Source organism: Manis javanica, chromosome 6 (assembly GCF_040802235.1).
Source record: "Manis javanica isolate MJ-LG chromosome 6, MJ_LKY, whole genome shotgun sequence".
In the NCBI taxonomy this organism is placed as follows: Eukaryota; Metazoa; Chordata; class Mammalia; order Pholidota; family Manidae; genus Manis; species Manis javanica.
Window position 1 is genome coordinate 32,658,827 of NC_133161.1, and position 19,146 is coordinate 32,677,972.

The window sequence follows — 19,146 nt, forward strand, 5'->3', positions numbered from 1 at the left end:
AAGTAATTGTCTTTCTATGATGCCTTTGAAAATGTCAGTTTGAGCAATTGGGGGGGAAAATTTACATAGGAGAAGCATATGTTTTTTTTTTTTTTCTTTTTCTCTCCTCAAGATAGAATCAGCTGCTACCCCTCAAAATAGTCTAATTATTTTACTGGAGGCCTAGTTATAAAACTACTTGCAGTTGCACTAGAAATAGAATTCTGGTGTCACTTAATGAGATTTTTCAAGTTCACATTACTTATTCTGCAGACTTCTTCATTTGAGTAGATTGTTTAATATTTTATTTGTTTTATTATTCACATTTTGGGGGTAAAATATTTCTGTTCACATTCAAAGTTGGCTGAACTCTCTACCAGAGTTAGAGTGCAGAGAACTTTCTCCTGGTCCTGTTTTTTCCAACTGTGCAGCTAGCTGCCTAATCTGTCTATAATTTATATCCCCAGAACAGGTTTTCTGCTACTGCCCAACAAGCAAAATTTTGTCTTGCCTCAGAATGCAAGTTAATGTTTCCTTATGTGTTTAATAACAATTTCCTTTTCCTCCTCAGTTTCCCCTCTTTTTATCTGTGAAGTGAACTCTCTCACTGTCCACATCCAAAGAAACTTTATCCTACTGTAAGCATTTATGATTAAGTTGTGCTATGATGTATTTTAAAATATGTTTGAATGTAACCTGACATTTGAGGGAATGTTGTCAATTTTAGATGAAAAAGGTGGATAGAATTCTACTCTTCCTTTTCCCTGGTCCCCACCACCAGACCACTGAAAGCACTTCTCTTACAGGGCTTCTTCTCTATCCCCTTCTAAATCAGTCATTTATTTATTGTGCTTTCATATAATATTTTAATACGAGGCTGTGATTTGTGGGAGATGTAGTTAAGCCATGGAACTTCTTAGCAAGCACAACACACATAAAACAATTAGAAAATAATTAAGCAATAAACTCAGTGGTAATAGCCATGAATATAATAAGTCAGAGAAGAAAGAAGTGAGCTTGGCAGAAGTAGTTGGGGAAACTAATGGAAAAGGTGGAATCTGAGTTGGGCGGGATTACTCAGAGAAGAGTAAGACGGGTGGCTGCGTTTGAGACTTGGTTAAACAACGGCGAGGAAAGTAGTCTAATGGGCAGGCAATCTCTGTGCTAGGTGGAGTGGGCATTACACAGGTTAGTCCAGGCTTGTTGAAGATCATAACAGGACTCCCTTAAGCATTCAAGCTTTAACAGGGAAGTGATATGACAAAAATGATGTTTAAAAAAACTGACTCCAGGGAAGACTCATAGGGGCTATGGTATACATAAAAGAAGAGGTACTCAAAAATGTAACGAAGTAGACAGCTAACTATAAAGATTAAAATAATGGAAACTGTAAATAGAGTGCTTTGAGACAATTTAGAGTTATAAACTAGGAGAAACCAAGGCCAGGAGGAAAGGAAATGGTTGAAATCCCAAGGGCAAAAAAGAGAAGCTTCAATGTTACTTTCAATTCTTGTAACAAACCCCAAGATTGTTGAATTTCAGTACACTTTCTTCAAGTGCAGTTATCCTGCTGGGGCCACTAGGTGGTGATCTTTGTTAGTCGGTAATATGATTCCTTAAAGTTACGAGGTGAGCAGCTGCCAAGAAACCCATGTTTTTGTTTCACACAATTCCTAATACACAACATTCACACCTATGGATATCCATCCATAAATGTTTCCCTTTTCCTTTTACTCTTCTCGGTCTGTTTAGCTTTAACTCTATTCCTGGCATTTCTCAAATCTGGTCACTGCCCTATGGGAGCATGAAGCAGAAAAAAGCATCCTATATTTTGCTGGCATTTATTGGTATCATCTCCCAGGGGTTTCATGCCATAAAGCCAGTGTTGGCCACATTGTGGTGCATGCAGAGAGAGGATAGGCTGCTTGGCTATCACTTCGTTTAACTGGTCCCCAACATCACTACATCATTAAATCTGGGGGAGGTAGACATGTGTCAGGGAAAGAAAACAGCTTTTGCAAAGGCTCCATGGAGCAAGTAGGCTTGGCGTACCTGAGGGAAAGTGATGTGGAGAAGCAATTCCATCTCATTTCCTGACACTTAGGAGTTATATAAGCACAGAGCTAGACAGAGTTCCTTAACCCCCTTTTACATCAGTAACAGCTTTTTCACACTAAAAAATGAATGAATTCGTTCCTAGATACAAATGTACCTTTGCATCAGTTTTCTTTATATAGAATATAGTTTCTTTGGAAGTGGACAGTGAGAGATTTCACTTCACAGATGAAAAGAAACCTCATCTTCTACCCTATAGGTAGAATGTATTAGCTAAGCTACAAGGTATTTATTCCAAGTTGAAGAAAGCCAGATAGAAAGGGTCACAACTCGTCAGAGGGCCTGGCACATAACAGGCACTGGCAATGCTTGTCGGATGAGTGATCAAATGATGAAATGAATGAATGAACATCAGTAATGCAGACTAAGGAAAAAGTGGTCTTGGTCTCAGAATACTGAATGAATGTCTCCATGGAATTCTCTTTATATGTGTGTTGTGTTTTTTAGTATTATCAGTGCCAGTGTGTATGGATTACCCGGTCCTTTGTACCTGCTGACATAGAGCCCAACCACCAATGCTAACACTGCTTGGTGGGGAAATGCCTTCTGAGTTCCAAACATTTAACTTACTAATGAACTTCTGTTAACCTGTAACTTTAAAAGAAGTTCTTATTAAATTAAATAATAGCACAGTTCATAAAAGTCACTTGTGAAGTGCTTAGTCACAGCAACATGTAATTAACAGTAAAGGCTTAAAGTGCAAACAGGGGTCTTATCTATCCAAACACTTTTATAATGCCAAGCTTCCTGATGGTCTTTAATAAACCCTTGCAACTGTTAACAACAATTACAATTTAAGTGGCTTCAGTAAGTCTAAGGACTCCTAAATTTGTTCCCAAGATTTTCCTGTAAAGATGAAATTCTGGGCACCTAGCTATAGCTCTACGTATGTTACCTGTTCTGAAAATTAGGTTGTCAATTTTCTCTTTAGCAGAAGAAAGAAAGGTTATTTTCTTTCCTCCCAAATTACATTTTAATGATTTTTTTCATTTTACTGATTTATTCTTGTCTGCTTTTTCCTTTCCATTTGACCTTTTGAGCCAATCAGGGCTTTTAGCAAAGAATCAAAGCAATCTGAGTCCTCGCTTAGTTAAGTCCCACACTCTTTTCTTTTACCTTACTTCCCTGCCTTAACTCTGTCTGACAGAGATAATCATCACATAGTATTAATCATTTGGAGCCCTGGCCCCTGAAATAGTGAGTCTGTAACACAAAATCTCTTGATAGCATGTCAATACATCTAAATTCTGCTACATTTTAAAACAGTGATCTTCTTTTATTTATTTATTTTTTGACGTAGACATCATATAACCATTTTAGCCACTTTAAAATGTACAATTCAGTGATTTCCAGCACATTTACAATGATTTGTAACAATCACTGTTATCTAATTCTAGATGATTTTCATCACCCCAAAAAAGAAACCCTATATCCATTAAGCAGGCACTCCTCATTCTTCCATTCCTCTAGCTCCTAGCAACTGCTAATCTGCTTTTTCTCTCTGTGGTTTTGCCTATTCTGGACATTTCATATAATGGAATCCAGCAATATGTAGCCTTTTTATGTATGGCTTCTTTCACTTCACAAAATACTTTCAAGGTTCATCCATGTTGTAACATGTATCCATACTTCATTTCTTTTTATGGCCTAATAGTATTCCATTGTATGAGTTTAAGAAATTTTGCTTATCCATTCATCCATTGATGGGCATTTGTGTTGTTTGCACTTTTTGGCTATTACAAACATTCATGTTCAAATTTTTGTCTGAACACCTATTTTCAATTCTCTTGAGTATATATCTCTTGAGTGGAATTGCTGGATTATATGGTAATTCAATGTTTAACTTCTTTAGGAACCTACTATTGTTTTTACATACATGCTAATATTATTCTTTAGAAGGTTATTAGATAGGATTTATTATGCAACCACAAACATTATTTACACATAGTGTCTTGGGCTAGGATATCAATCTACTAGCTCTTGTCTCTATATTCAATAGAAGGCTCCAAAACCAGAGTAACTTAGGGAAACATGAAATGATATTTCTTTAACTGAAATCACTGAGGCATCCTTCTCCCCATCCTGTGCTTTCATTAAACATTCACTGGTTTCAGCTGTGCATCAAGAATGATTTTTAGGAACTGGGAATACAGGCAAAAAGACAAAAAGATTTTGTCCTAATGTAACTACAGGTAAGAAGAGAGAGAGAATTTTAGATTATGGGTATCTATGAAGAAAATGTTGCAGGAAATTGGTAATGACGTCTCTATCATACACTATAAAATTTGTGCTTCTCAAATTTTAGTGTGCATGGAAATCATCAGTAGATGTTGTTTAACCACAGACTTGAATTCAGTATATCTTGGGTGGAATATGAGTCTGTCTTTCCAACAAATTCCCAGGTAATGCCTATGCTTCTTTGGGTGGGTAGAAAACTTAGTGTTCAGCGATTTTTCAGAAGGGACGTGAATGTGGAATGTGCATCAGGAGCCGGCCAAATCAAATCTGGGGAAGGTAGACATATGCCAGGGAAAGAAAACAGCTTTTGCAAGGGCTCCATGGAGCAAGTAGGCTTGGCGTACCTGAGGGAAAGTGATGTGGAGTAGCAATTTCATCTCATTTCCTGACACTTAAGAGTTATACAAGCACAGAGCTAGACAGAGTTTCTTAACCCCGTTTTACATCAGTAACAGCTTTTTCACAACAACAAATGAATGAATTCGTTCCTAGATCCAAATGTACCTTTGCATCAGTTTTCTTTATCTTCTACTGTATATTTTTGCAAAAATATCCTCTTCTCTCATACCATTTATTGCAATTCTAATTTCTTTTTAACCTTTAGTTTCTTTTTTTTTGTATCATGCCCTTTTTTCTTAACATTGTGACAATTTCCAATGTAATTAACTTTCTTAATTACATGAAACATGACTTTTATGGATATATTGAGGTATATCACAGGCTCCTGAATTTATGTAGGTTCCATTGTTTTAATTCTTTTGGGGGGATCTATTATAAACAAAAATCTGATGAATATTACTGTATATAAATCTAACGGCACATTTCCAGGTAGTTCCTTAGAATACATTTTTAGAAGTATAATAACTAGACTTTTGATAAACAGAACTTAATTACCCTCCAGAAAAAAGCTCTTATTTACATTTATATCATCAATGAATAGTCATTTCACTCCCTTCTCCCCCATATTAACTGGTAGTATAATGATTTTTTAAAAAATTTTATTGAGATAAAATTTATATACCATAAAATTCATTCTCTTAAAGTGTATAATTCATTGTTTTTTAAGTATATTCACAATATTGTACATGTAATTTAAAATCATTAAATTTGTTGTATTCAAACTCTTGTTATTTATACTTGTTTTCTGCTGTTGTTTCTCTTAGGTTTTTCTATACAGTTATTCATAATATTTACAAATAATAATCGTATATTTTTTCTACTACTTTTAAATCATTTCTCTTTCCTGACCTATTGCATTGTCTGCATCCATGGTTCTCTCAATTATTGTTAGGACTAATTTGCTGTATAATTTAGGGGTTTGGAACCATATATTCTGAAGTCAAACTGATCTGGGCTTAATATTCCACTTATTACATGTATAGTTTGGAGCAAATTACTTGTTATTGTTGAGTTTCAGTTTCTCTATTTGTTAACAATAAGGAGCATTAATAAATAGGCTTACTGAATATGTTGAAGGAGGTAACAGTCATAAAGTGCTTAGGAAAGTGTTCAGAATGTGGAAATGGTCCTTTTTTTGTAATTTTTCTGAAGATCAGTTGTGCCTAGGATATAAAACCAGGTAAAGATGATATGCAATAGAACACTTGTGCTACTATTAAATTATGTTGATATAAATATAGTTGTTGTTGAACAGTTACTTCTAGATATCCTTCAGCCAACCTATATCTACCTCTGCAGAGATAGATATTTTATTTTATTATGCTGCCTGTTTGTAACTTGGGTCCAATTTATGTCAGCTCAGAAGTGTAGCTGTTTATATCATTACAAACCTCCAGAGAATCTGCATTCTCCCTTGGGTAACTCATAGAGGTGCCCCAAAGCCTTTACAACCATAAATTCTTAATCTCTAAATTAGATACCTCCTACTGTACTTTTGGACTTTTCTCTTTGGTATGTAATCTTTCATAATATGCAACTATTGAGTTCTTGTTAAAGAAAGACTGTTAGACTCTACTAATCATGTCTAAATCCTTTAAATATACCTCATTTACTAAGTTCAAAATAATGGGATAGCACCGAACAATCATATATAGGTGCAGGACTTATCTAAGGGGTAAAAGAAGTACCAGAATACCTTAAAATTAATTTCCCCATTAGGAAAAGATGCCAGCAGGCAGTCAACTGATCAAAAGAAACTGTTTCAACTTTTCATGATTTAAACACAATCAGCTTGTTATTTTTAACATATAAATGAGCAAAATATCTTAGTGAAAAGCTTAATAATAACTGAAAAATAATGCAATTATTTTGGAACTTGCAAGCATTTTATAGTCCTGAAGATATTTGAAGTGAAGGAAATAAATAATTGAATAGGAAGTTTTAGCATTTTCTAAATGCTGAGAAATGTTTTTTTCTTTGTTAGACTGACCATCAGCAGTGGTATGAAATGATGATTCAGAGACAGGGTGAGTGAAATGTCTATTCTTGTCCCAAATCAAGGCATTCACTGAAAAAATTGCTTCAGGCCATAACTTTGGCATTCCATGGGTTAAATAAAGGTCAACTCCAAGGGAAAAATAAAAATCAGTTGATCTTTTGGTGTTAAAGGGGCAAAATAGTTATCATTTGAGATGCTTTTACTGCTCTTATAATTCAAGGATTTTGGATTTCTTTTTCCCTCAACTGAGAATTTTTAGGCCAGGGTGCCCATAATGTATATGTATGCCTCGGGGCATTTTGAAGGGGAAGAGAAGAAAGTTTACTGTATTTTTTTAAATGTTCCTACCTGTACAAGCCCTTGCATGATATTTAATGACTTAGTGATGTGGCTACTTCTCAGGTGCTGTGAGTGATTTTCATATTTAATTTAATCAATAGTCATTTAGAACACATGGTATTTAGGAAATGTGTTCTAACCCCATCTTTGGCTCACTGTTTATTTCTGGAAAAGACATCTAAATAATTTTGGACTTGTAATTGCTCTTCAATATTCTTTTAACTTATTTATCTCCATTAGGGAGGTTGTAGGCGCAGTTTATCAGCCAATGGGACCTCAAGAGTTCCATGTCCCTTTGGATTTTAATATTGGTCCCTTCACATTCTTTAGACAAGGATAAGGGTGGCACCTGCCTTATAGCATGTTGAAAGCATTGCTTATGGTGATTAACATGATGTAATCATCACATAGTAAGAGCTCATTAAACATCAATTTGTATTAGGGTTATCATTATCCTGGCTCTATCTTCTGCAAAGAAAATACTGTAAGCAGCAAAATAAAATAGAGGACTATCCACTTATCCAGTTAATTCTGAGATGTTCTAACAGCTGTGTAATAATTGCAATTGGTTGCTGTGTGATAAAGTATCATATGTGATAAAGTGCCCCAATGCTGGGCACATTCTACTCAATAGTTGGAAACTTCCTTGGGTTACCTGTGTGATTCAGGTAATTCTCCAAAAGCAATCCCCTGTAGCCAGGAAGAACAAATGAGAAATAGGTAGATAGAATCTTATTGATATTTTTAATATTAATTCCCAGGGCAAATCAGATTTAATAGATTTCTACCATAATTAGTTGTTGGTGGGTCCAAAAGAGTGAGTGAAGTTTCTGCATATCTTTACTGGGGACAAGGACAAAGCACAGACTCTTCCAAAAGTACCGTATGGTCCAGATCTTGGTTAGATGTTAAGTGCTATTATATTTATTTGCATAGGCCAAAAGGAAAAACACCCTAATCATTGTGGCATAAAATTCTTTCTTCTTTTAAGGAAGAAGAGAGAATCATATAACAATGAGTGGTTTTTTTCCTATTAAAAACTGACTCTTTACTATAGAAAAATCTTCCTGTGACTGGTGATAAATGATTGCGAAAATAAAGGCTTATTGCAGATCACACCAGAAGACCAGCCAGAGAGCCTGAGATGAAAGAATTAGTAGACTCTGCCAATGAGAATCAGCCTGAAATTATGTGCATTTCTGCAACACGTGTTCTTGTCTGCTCCTTCATAGTATAGGAGATTCTATTATTTTTAGAGTTATAAGGGGCCTTACAAGCACTGCACACAGAAGATGGTCAGTAAATATTTGCTGAATAAATGCATGAATGTATTTTAATGTCCCTCTCATTGTTGAAATCCTTCCCATATTTTATATACAACAGAGAATCATTCCAATAGACTAAAAGCTAACAAAATTCTGAGACAGATTTTTTTTACTGGTGGATCACTCTAATTATTAGGCCTTTCTTTCTTTTCTCTTTTTCTTTTCTTTTTTGAGCCATATTTTTTCACTGTGTAATTTCCACCCTTAGGTTTTAGTTTGGTTTTATGGGGGAACAGTAAAATAAATCTACTTCCCCTTTCATGTGAAAGTTATTCACATATTTCAAGACAACTTTGGTGTCCCCATAATTCTTTTATTTTCCAAGCTAAACTACCATTTTCCAGATGATAGTGTTTTGAGTTCCCTAACTATCCTTATTATTCTTTTCCTGTTTTTCTTGATAATCTTTCTAATATATTTATTTCATCATCTATGGTGTAATGAATACTTTTTGAGTCAATAACCATGATAACTATTTAGTTTACATTATTTTATTTAATCCTCACATCAATCATATAAAGTAGGTTTTTCCCAGTAAAAACATTGTGTCAAGACTATCCACCAAAGAGGCATGATTTGGATTCATACAGGCTCTAAATAACCATGTACAAATAAATACCTTATCCTTTCTGTCCCTCAGCATTCTCATCAATAAAATGAGGATTATAATGATCATTATCTCCTAGTGTTGATCTGAAGGTTAAATGAATTAATATTTGTAAAACACTTAGAAAAGCATCTGGCCAATAAAAAACATTGTAAGTGTTGGTGAAGCAAGCAAAGCCAGTTTATCTTTTCATACAATACCACACTCTTTCCCTATAATGTTTCTTTTAAAGTGGGTTTGGTATTCTGAGTGAAGGTCCCCCAAATATGTCCACATCCTAATTCCTGGAACCTGTGGATATTACCTTGTACAGCGAAAAAGGACTTTGCAGGTGTGATTAAGTTAAGGGTCCCAAGAAGAGATCACCCAGATGGGTCCAATGTAATCCAAATAGTCCATCTCTGAGGGATGTAGAAGTCAGAGTTGAGGAGAAGGACCTGTGGCCATGGAAGCAGAGACTGAAGGGGACACTTTGAAGATGGAGGAAGGAGCCACAAGCCCAGGAATATAACTTCTACAATCTGAAGAAAAAAAGCAAGGAAATGGGTTCTTCCTTAAGACCTCCACAAGAAGCCAGTCCTGCTGACACCCTGACTTTAGCCCTGGGAAACTGATTTCAGACATTTTTGCTAGAATTATAAGAGACAAAAAATGTGTTGTTGAAATCACGAACTTTTTTGGTAATTTTTAAAGCAGCATCCAAAGAAAACTAATACAGTGAGTATGCCAAATGGTCTGAAAGCTTGCACTGGGAAGAACTCAAGTATAAAGAGCCCCAGTTAATTCTTTGATGAGTATCATAAGCACTGTGTCCTAGGCAACACCTGGGGAAATATGTTTTGTATCCAGAATATGTTTTGTACCCAGTTGCATGTGATGTTTCTAACAGTCTTGAGAGAGAATTTTAATTAAAAAAGAGCCACACTGACATTAGGCCTGCCCTGCTGTGCCCCTTGCCTTGGGTATCACTGGAGCTCATGACAATCACCGTGGGGGAAATCTTTCTTTCTTGGTGACTTTATCTTCATCCTTTGTCAACATGGTCCTCCCTTCCCCCTTACTTTTGGGGCCCCCTTTGGATCTCCGGGAAGAAGAGATGCTCCAATGTGTCTTCCTAGCTGGTGTCTTTCTCTTACTCCCTTAAAGGTCTGTGGCCATTCTTTGCACTTCAGTCTTAACTGAGGGAGTATCTGATATTTCTTTCTGTTGCTGCATTTCTTGGATGCTGCTTTTGTGAAGCTTCAAATGTTTATAGGAGCCAGAAGAAATCTCTTTCACCCAGATCTATGTCCTGTGGCAAGATTTGCATGGCTTGGGAGCTACATCTTGCTATCCTCCTGGAGTCTCGATGGGAACGGGCAGAACCCCTCCCTCTCCTTTGGACTTGGGCCCTCCTCTCTTCACCAAGGAGGCTGTTGCCAAATTAGACACATTTGTTTCTAAAAAAACAGACCTCTTACCTTCCCATGCCGTGAATTATCATAGGCTTACATATACTTATTAATTCATTCCAAGCTCTCACCCTTGTTGTTTGCTTTGTTTTGTTTCATTTTAGAAGCTACAAAAAACACTGTTCAGACATACTGGGACTTTGGTCAACTGATATCTTCAAATCTATTCTATATGAATTGATGATGAACCTGGATATTTCCCACCTTACACCTATGTGAATTTTGAACCCAAATGAAATACTGTGTATTTTCCACCTAAGTGGGCTTGGCAGATTAGTCTAGGCCATCCTACTATTAAAAATAATAGTAATTTACTGAGTTTGTACTATGTATCAAGTTCGGTTAGGGGCTTAAAATATTAAATTGTTATTAGTAGTAATTATTACTAAATCATATTGTTACAATAACAATTATTTTATTTTTAAATGTTGATTTTGTCCTTCAGTCAATGTTATTTCTCCCAACTTAGTTTTTTTTCCATATTTGAGCAGCATCCATTCTAGGTATTTCTCTAAGTCCTGTTTAGTTGTGTTAAATAGCAGTGGATGACTGAATGGTTCTGTGTCCACCATTACAGATGTTACTCAAGGTCAGTCTTCCAAACCTCTGTCCGTCTGTCTCAAAGGGCTCTAAAATATAGACATCCAAGGTCTAAGAGCTATTTTTAATATATCAATAAGTGAAAACTTGGGGAAATGTTGGGTTAATGTTGAAATATGAATCAGCTCTCTTTGGGACTGATAGTCTTAACAACTTTGAACCTAGCTCATAACTGAGCTCATATAGATTTCTCTTTTCAGTGAACATATTATAAGAAACTTTGTGAAATCCTTTCCTGAAATTAAGAATTACTGATATTATATTATAATCCTCCTGACAATTACCTCAGGAAGATACATTACTCATTTTATAGAATGGTGTGTGGGTTTCCTAGGGCTGTCATAACAAATTACCACAAACTGGGTAGCTTAAAACAACAAAATGTTATTCTCTCATAGTTCTGTAGGCCTGCAATCAAAAATGTTGGCAGGAGTGGCTCCTTCTTGGGGACTCAGAAGGAGATTTCCCTGCTCTCGCAGCACAGCCCTAGTCTCTAGCTCCATCGTCACGTGATGCGCTCCCCTCCGTGTCTGTCTTTTCTATGTCTCCTCATTCCTCTAAGAATTCCAGCCATATGGATTAAGGGCTCCCCTAGTCCAGTATACCCTCATCTTAATTTGCAACTTAATTAGATCTGCAAAGACCCTATTTCCGTATTAGGGCATATTTTACACTTACCAGGGTTAGGACTTCAACATATTTTTGTGGGGGACATAATTCTACCCAAAACTAATGGAGAAAAGGACAAATCACTAAAGTGAGGCATACATGCAGAATATGAACCCAGCAATTTTGTGTTCATACAACACTATTTGGACCCTCAGCTGCCTGTCTCCTACTGAATTCCACTTTATTTTTCATAACTTCATGGACACACTGTTTTATAATCTGCTGTAGACTTTCATGGGGGCTAAAAAATCAAGCTCAGTAGTTCTTAGTGTCTAAATCTATTTCTCATCTTTAGTAAGTTATCCTTATCATTAACTTAGGTTCCTCAAATATATTTCTTGTTTCCAAGCTCATATATTGCCCTGGGCCTGGACAATTGAACTTCTTTAGATTGGTCTAATGATCCTTTATTACCTATACTCCTATATTGGGCTTCAGTTTCATTTTAGTGATTGTTCTATATGTTCTGGTTTAAAGTGTAGTTCACAATTGAGTCGTTCTGCCTTTCTATGTGTATATCCATTGATCTTGGGCTATAGTTTATCACAGAAATAATCGGGCTTTTCCTAAATACACCTTTCCTTTACAGATCTGCTGCTGTCTTCCAGTAAAGGGTTGGCAGTTCAAAGTGTGGCATAAATTGTCAGGTGCACAACTATATTTAATCAGCTAATCAACCAACGAAATGATAATTATTGAATTCCTATTATGTGCCAGGGGCTTTATGAAATGGGGATTCTTACAGCATAAGAAACAGCACATAGGAAATCTTGCCTTTGAGGAGCTTGCATTCTGGTATGGAGGGGATGACCAGGTAAGCAGGCAATTGCAATAGTGTATGGTAATTGTCATGCAAATAGTTGAGCAAAGGTGTTGCCTGGATACAGAAGTACCTTACTCAGCTTTGAAATAAGTGCTAGTACCACACTTTTAAAATTAGTTGTATTCTCTCAAAAATGTTGTTCCCTTCTTATTCCAGATTATTAAGTACTTGTTGAAGGCACATGCTCCTGTCATATGTCCAACTGTGCCCAGGACCAGAGCTCTCACACTTTATATCCAATGTATTTTTTTGCCTTACAATTACATGCAACACAGTAACCACCTAAGAGCAGTATTATTAGAGTTGAACAACACTAACATTTTTTTTTTGTTTTTTGCAGATCTGTTAATGATACAGTTCTTTAGAGAAAAATCAGAAAAGCAAAGGTTGGTATGTCTTATAAATGCTTAAACCAGAGTTTATCTAAGAGAGGTTATTTAAAGATATAAATTAGAGCATTAATTTAAAATTGCTGGGGTGTGTTGTTTAATCCAGCCACTTCATATTACAATGTCTGATGTAGTGGGAGATATTATACAGACTGGATAGAAAAAGATGTTTTCCCCGATAGACTGAACAGAAACCTAGATGACTGTTAGCTACACATTCAGTTCCTCTGTCAGCTTCCTCATTTTACTTTCATGGCTTTTTAAGAGGTTACTTCTAGGATAGCACTGTTCTTTAGTCTGTGATCGCTCAAACCAGAAACTGAGAGGGGCAAATGCAGTATCTTTTGTGCTCTGTTTTCCTATGTGACTGTTGTTCCTATTTTGTGTTTGTTTCTCCTTTAATGAGGATACAACTTTCATCCAGAGAGATGTATGGATTACTTGTTACTGCAGTCAAATGCACCAAGGCACTCCATCAGCTGGAAATTGTGACTTGTCATTGAATTATTTTTTGCACAGGAATGGTTTTCCTTTTGACATATTTTAATATACTTGCACACTGAGAGCAAGAGTGGGTGAACAGGAAACAGACTGTTTTATTAACCCAGCAGTCACCTTTGAGGTTTGTACATGTCCACTTTTTTTCTTGCCTTTGTACATAATCCCAAGAGGCTGGTACCTGGCTTTGCTCAGAATAACAAAGTCAGGCACAAATCTCCAAACACAATTGTTAGCTGAATGCCAACTGTTCCTTCTCATCTTTTTTTTTTTCAACTTGAGCATTAAGAATTGTATCTTTATGGGTGAACCATGACCATTAAAGAATGAGTTTGTTTTTCTATTTCAGATGCTTCCCCTGTCATTTATTAGATTTATTTTACAGTATACAATCTCAGGTGACAAAAGAAAATGATTTTTTGCATGTTTTTTGCAGAGTTCCTTTTTTTCAAATCCATTAATAGTGAGAAAAAAAGAAGAAAAATATGTTACAAGCTTTAGTTGGACTCCAATTTCAACTGAAAGAGCAATTAGGAGAAAAGGAGAGGAGACTTCAACTCAGCCAGAAAGCCGGGGCCCAGCATATCCAGTTCCACACGCAATTTTCATACAAACCAGCATTTCACAGATTTTTCCCTGAAAGACCAGAAATTTCTTCAAGTCAACTGCCATCCTTTTCCAAGGTATGTATCTGTACACATATATAGTCATAATTTTTAAGTAAATATAACAGTTAACCACCTCTGAAAATGCATACATTTTAACTGTACTCAAAAGCTGAAGAGAAAATAAGAATAAAAACCCAGAGCTTTCTCCCTGTTCCCATTTAAGTGGCTACAATTCCCGGTAAGTGCCTCATTTAACAGCATGTAAATATTAGAGTGAGAAAGCATCCCAAGTACATAATTTTCTTTTCCCTATCATCATCATTATCGACATTGTCATTATTAAAATAATACTAGTTGATATTTTGGAGCATTTTCTACTTTATAAGGAAGTTCCATATCATCTCATTTGAGTATCCAAATCAGTCAGTGAGGTGTGCCATTTGAGTAGGCACATTATTACGAGTGATATGCTTTCTAAAAGTATTTTAAGACTTCTAAAACTCAAGTAAGTGGTGTGATATATAGAAAGAATGCCATCTTTGAGTTGGAATTATGGGTCTGCATTGCTGACTCAATGACACTGAGCCTTTTAAAGCATTGCTTCATTGAGTTGTTCAATGTGAGAGCAGATAATTATTCCAAAAGTGGTTATGAAGTTTTACATTTTGTAGAGGGTCTATCTCAGTGTGTAGAGGTAGAAAATGTATTTTAGATGTGATTTTTGCACTGTGGTAAGAGGCTAAGGGACCTAACTTTGAGGGCCAACACAGTGACTATATGACCCTATGGCTAGTGACTTATTCAAGGACACCTGGTGTCAGAGGTAAGATTAGAATCCATTTCTTCTGACTCCCGGTATACTTCTAGGATGCAGTTTAATTTAAATACTATATTTTGAGCAGCTACTTGTGACCAAGTCACAACTGTGAAAAAGAGACCTTGATAAAAAGGATTTATAATGTAGAAGGGTAAATAAGTAAATGCAATTAATGAACAACTATGTACCATAGGTGTGGCCACATGGTAATTGTATTTGGGTTTGGTGATGGAAGGCTTAATCTATGAATTGGGCCTGAAAGTATTGCTACATCTATTCTCAGGGATTAGCTGTATCAATCATATTTACTTTAGCTTTCATTTTAAGCCTATTCTTGAAAATAAGATAAACTCCATTAACTTCTTTTAAACTGTCATGCTTATTTATTGTAAATTAAGCTTTCAAAAATCATTGCTTCTTAAGGTAATGGATATGTTTTACATAAAATTATTTCTGACTTCATTAATTTTCCTTTCTAGTCCTTGTAACTTTCTTTACTAGAATATATTTAAGCAGGTATTCTTTTAATGGAAAAAATTACATAGAGTCTTAGTTCTGTCATCTTTGTCTTCTTAGGATCATCATCATCATTATTCTCATATCCTCATTATTGAAACAATAAAATTTTAGCACTTTTTGAGCAAGTGCTATGGGAGAGGCGTCATGTTAAGCATTTTATGTACTTTATTCCTAATTTTTCAATAACCCCATGGAGTAGCTATAAGCCCCATTTCTGCAGGTAATGCTCAGAGATTTTAAAGAAATTAGCTCAAAATTGCACAATTAGCAAATATGTCATTCTTCTATGACCGTGACAATGCTAAAGTTATTTGCCAGCCTAGTTGGGGTTTACCGCTTTCTCACTAGCTTTATGAGTGAGGACTCAAATGATGTCCAGTAATATCAACTCAGTTGGAAGTGTATGAAGCCGTGAAGAATTTGTTGGCTCCTATTATGAGGAACGGTAGCCAATATGAGGGGTACTGGAACCAGGACTTCAAATATTGCTAAGAACGTGTTTATCTCTCATTTGTGCCTTTGTCTGCCTATTGTCTGTGTTCTCAGACCAGTTCCTCCTTGCAGGAAGCTTCATTCCCTCTAGGTGCACATTTTTATAACTTGCCACCTATGAGAATGAGGTTTCTTTACTTAGCTCCAGTGTGAAAATTTTCAGATAAAGATTTGCTGGGATCACATTTCCAGCCCTTGGCCTTGTCCATAAGGTGATGGTAAGTGCTATGCTCAGCTTTTATTGGCCAGGTGTTTTTTTTTTTTTTTTGTGGCTGTAGGGAGAGATGGAAGGGATAGTGTGTTATTAGAATTGGTAGGGGTGCTCTATGGATATGGCCTTCAAGAAATTACTGTGAGCCAGGAAATCATCCCAATTGTTGCTATGAACACAGAGCATTATGATACCTGTTCTCATCTCCTTAGTTAATTCTCTACGAGTGAACACCCTAACTGGTTAGATCTTATACATCATATTTGCAGGGTGCAGGTGCTCTGTCTAATTTTGTCCATTAAGCTAAAGTTGGTCAAGTTTGTTTTGAACATTTGAAGTTGATTTGATCCAGATATGTTTCCTAGATTTTAAACTTTTGTTATTTATCTGAGATTGAAAATTTTATTCCTGATTGGGAAAAGGATCAGCCTCTAATATTAAAAGAGATGAAAATCAACACATAATGGGTAGTTTTTTAGACTCTCTAGAAGTAATATAGGGACAGATATGCCTTACACAATGGGCCCATTTGGTCAACTTTATCTTAGGTTAACACATACCAGCATCTCAGATCAATACTATGTGATGTGATAAAAATTAAATTGAATTCAGAGGACAAGACTCTTGTCTGTCTTTATGAAGGACTGCCCACTTTGAAGTTCTGCTTGAAGTCATCGGCCAGTTCACATTTTTGACTTTTTAAATGTTGAGACACACTACTGTAAAAGATTCTAAGCTTTAGAGACTCATACTGTGATAAATGCATTTTAAATACTGTATTATGAGACTTGTTAGCACATTATAATATGTTTCAATGAGTATTTATTACTTTATTTTAAAGAATGAAATTTGGCTGTTTTAGAGTATATAAAACAGGAGTCCTCTTTAACATGGAACAATATTTCTTTCTAAACCCTATCATGAGCCAGGTTTATGTTGACTTTGAATGGACTCTTTGTGGGAAGCTCCATCCTCTTGAGGTATCTAATTTCATTTTTGTTGATAATGTGTAAAGAGGATAAAAGTTATGAGTAAAATATAGTCTCTCTTTTTTTGTAACAATTCCAAATTTTTCTTCAATTCCCCAGTGCCCTCCCAATCAATACTCATATCTTACTGATGGGTAGGGGGTGACAAGGAATGGGGAAGAGTAGATGTTTAGTTGGGAGAGAGGATAATGGCATAAAAAATAACATTCCAGTTAAATGTATCTCAAAGTCTTCCAGCTTAAAGTGGTTGCTTTCAGGTTAAATCTGTTTCTTTTTGGCAAACACTGTCTTTCATGGGTATGAGGGTGAGGCTTACATGTTCATTCATCCTCTGACATGGATGACCTCTTCCATGCTGCTCGTGGCTTGGCTTATTCATCAGGCTTCCTGTCATCTTCTACTGCTAGGTCTATGGCTAATGGGACTCATGGACTGTCCTCTTGGAAGATGCAGAGTCAATGCTAATGGACCTTGCATCTCAATCGCGGAATCTAGGTTGGACCTTCTCATGGTTAAGAAGTATTAACTACTGTGGGTCTGCAGGAATTTATGTCAAGTCTTATCATTTCTGACATGCTGAGATTATTCAACACTATCAGAGTTCTAAATGGGAAATGGAGCAAAAGCACCTCTTATTTAGGTTTCTCACTGCCCCAGTTGGGGTTTCTGTCCTTTTGCGAACTCTCTTCTGCATATACATTAATGGTTTTGTCTCAGAACAGGGACAAATTAGGACCTGCATGTCTGTCTTCTTATCTCCCTTTGTCTTCTTGCTATAATTTATTTTTTATTTTGAGGAAGCATTACTTCTTGGTCTGCTAAGAACTTCCTACGTCTTCCTCTTTCCATTCCTGGCATTCACCTCTCCTTTTCTCTGGGGCCACAGAGCAGAAGGGCTGCCAGAAAAGGAGTTGGAATATAAAAAAGGAAAAATATACAAGTGGTATACATCAAAGATATTAATCCTGGTACAGAGGTAAAACTTAAAGAACAAGGGAAAGCAGTAAAAACACAAACAAAGCAATCACAGAATCAGTTGCTAGATCTTCCATGCTTAGATCTTATTTTCTAGTTGTACTTTGGGTGTTCTCGATTTGTTAAATAACCAGTAGGATTTGGACATCTCCTCCAGAAAAAAATCTCATTTACATTTATGCTGAACAAACTTTTGAAGTTATCAGTTTCAAAGACCTCCTACAACCCTAGCTTTCTTTTTTTTCTTTTCATACAACTCAGATTTAAAAAGAAATTATGGCAAGTGGCCTTACATGCTTTAAAAGTCCCTCTGTCCCTAGTGTTGATAAAAGGGAAATTACAGATGCTGTAGAGCTAAAAAAACATAAGGTGGCAACTATGCATTATCTGTAGCAAGGTTTTCTTTTAATCAGAATGAAAGCATTTTTTCCCCAAAGTTCCCTTTTGTTGTAAACATGAGGAATGCGGGTTCAGATCTGAGAAAATGTAGCTAACTACTTCCTGATAATGAGTGCTGGATGGACTGAAATGGTAGCTGCTGCTTTTGCTAAGTTCATCCAAGTTATGATCAGCTTCATAATCAAAAAACCAAGAGAAGATACCTCATCCACATTGTGTTGTCTGAATAACACTTATATATATATACATCTGAGACTTGCAGCATCTAATAAAATACCTTTATAGCCTAAAGGTTTACCAAGGGAGGAAAAAGGCTCACTGCAGCCCAGGGGGACAAGAGTGAGAGTCGCCTGTTCCCTCAGAGTCCTCAAGTATGACAGTCTGGCACTGTGATTTTTATTAATACCTGCTTTTCAGGGTCTGTCTGATTTTAGGCAATAAAGCAGAGAAATTATACAAATTTTTAGGTAATATATTGTGGCATCCAGAGAAGTTATAATATTAATGTTCTCCTTTCACTACGATTGGCCTATAATTTTAGCCTAATTTCCTTTTACTCTTCTTGAAACAGAAAATTGGTCACCTTCAGCTTTATAATCTGCCTCTATAAATGTGAAGACTGTTGTCCATTTTCAATTTTTCCATTTCTTTTCAAGGCTTTTAATAAATTATTATAACTAGTGGTCTCCTCTTCAAATTTCTCAT

At 36.0% G+C, this 19,146-nt stretch overlaps 1 protein-coding gene across 4 annotated transcripts in view; it reads left to right on the top strand.

Moving 5' to 3' along the window:
- Positions 1-19,146, top strand: part of TFEC (transcription factor EC) — a 629,038-nt gene that overhangs the window by 478,737 nt on the left and 131,155 nt on the right. For 3 of the 4 annotated variants that reach the window (XM_073238555.1, XM_073238556.1, XM_073238557.1), the window contains 2 exons: positions 12,885-12,930; positions 13,868-14,114. In XM_073238555.1, the coding sequence (XP_073094656.1) occupies positions 13,917-14,114 (198 nt within the window). In that variant the 5' untranslated portion in view covers positions 12,885-12,930; positions 13,868-13,916. Of the gene's footprint in view, positions 1-12,884; positions 12,931-13,867; positions 14,115-19,146 lie in introns of those variants that run through there. The other variant, XM_073238558.1, reaches the window with a different exon arrangement.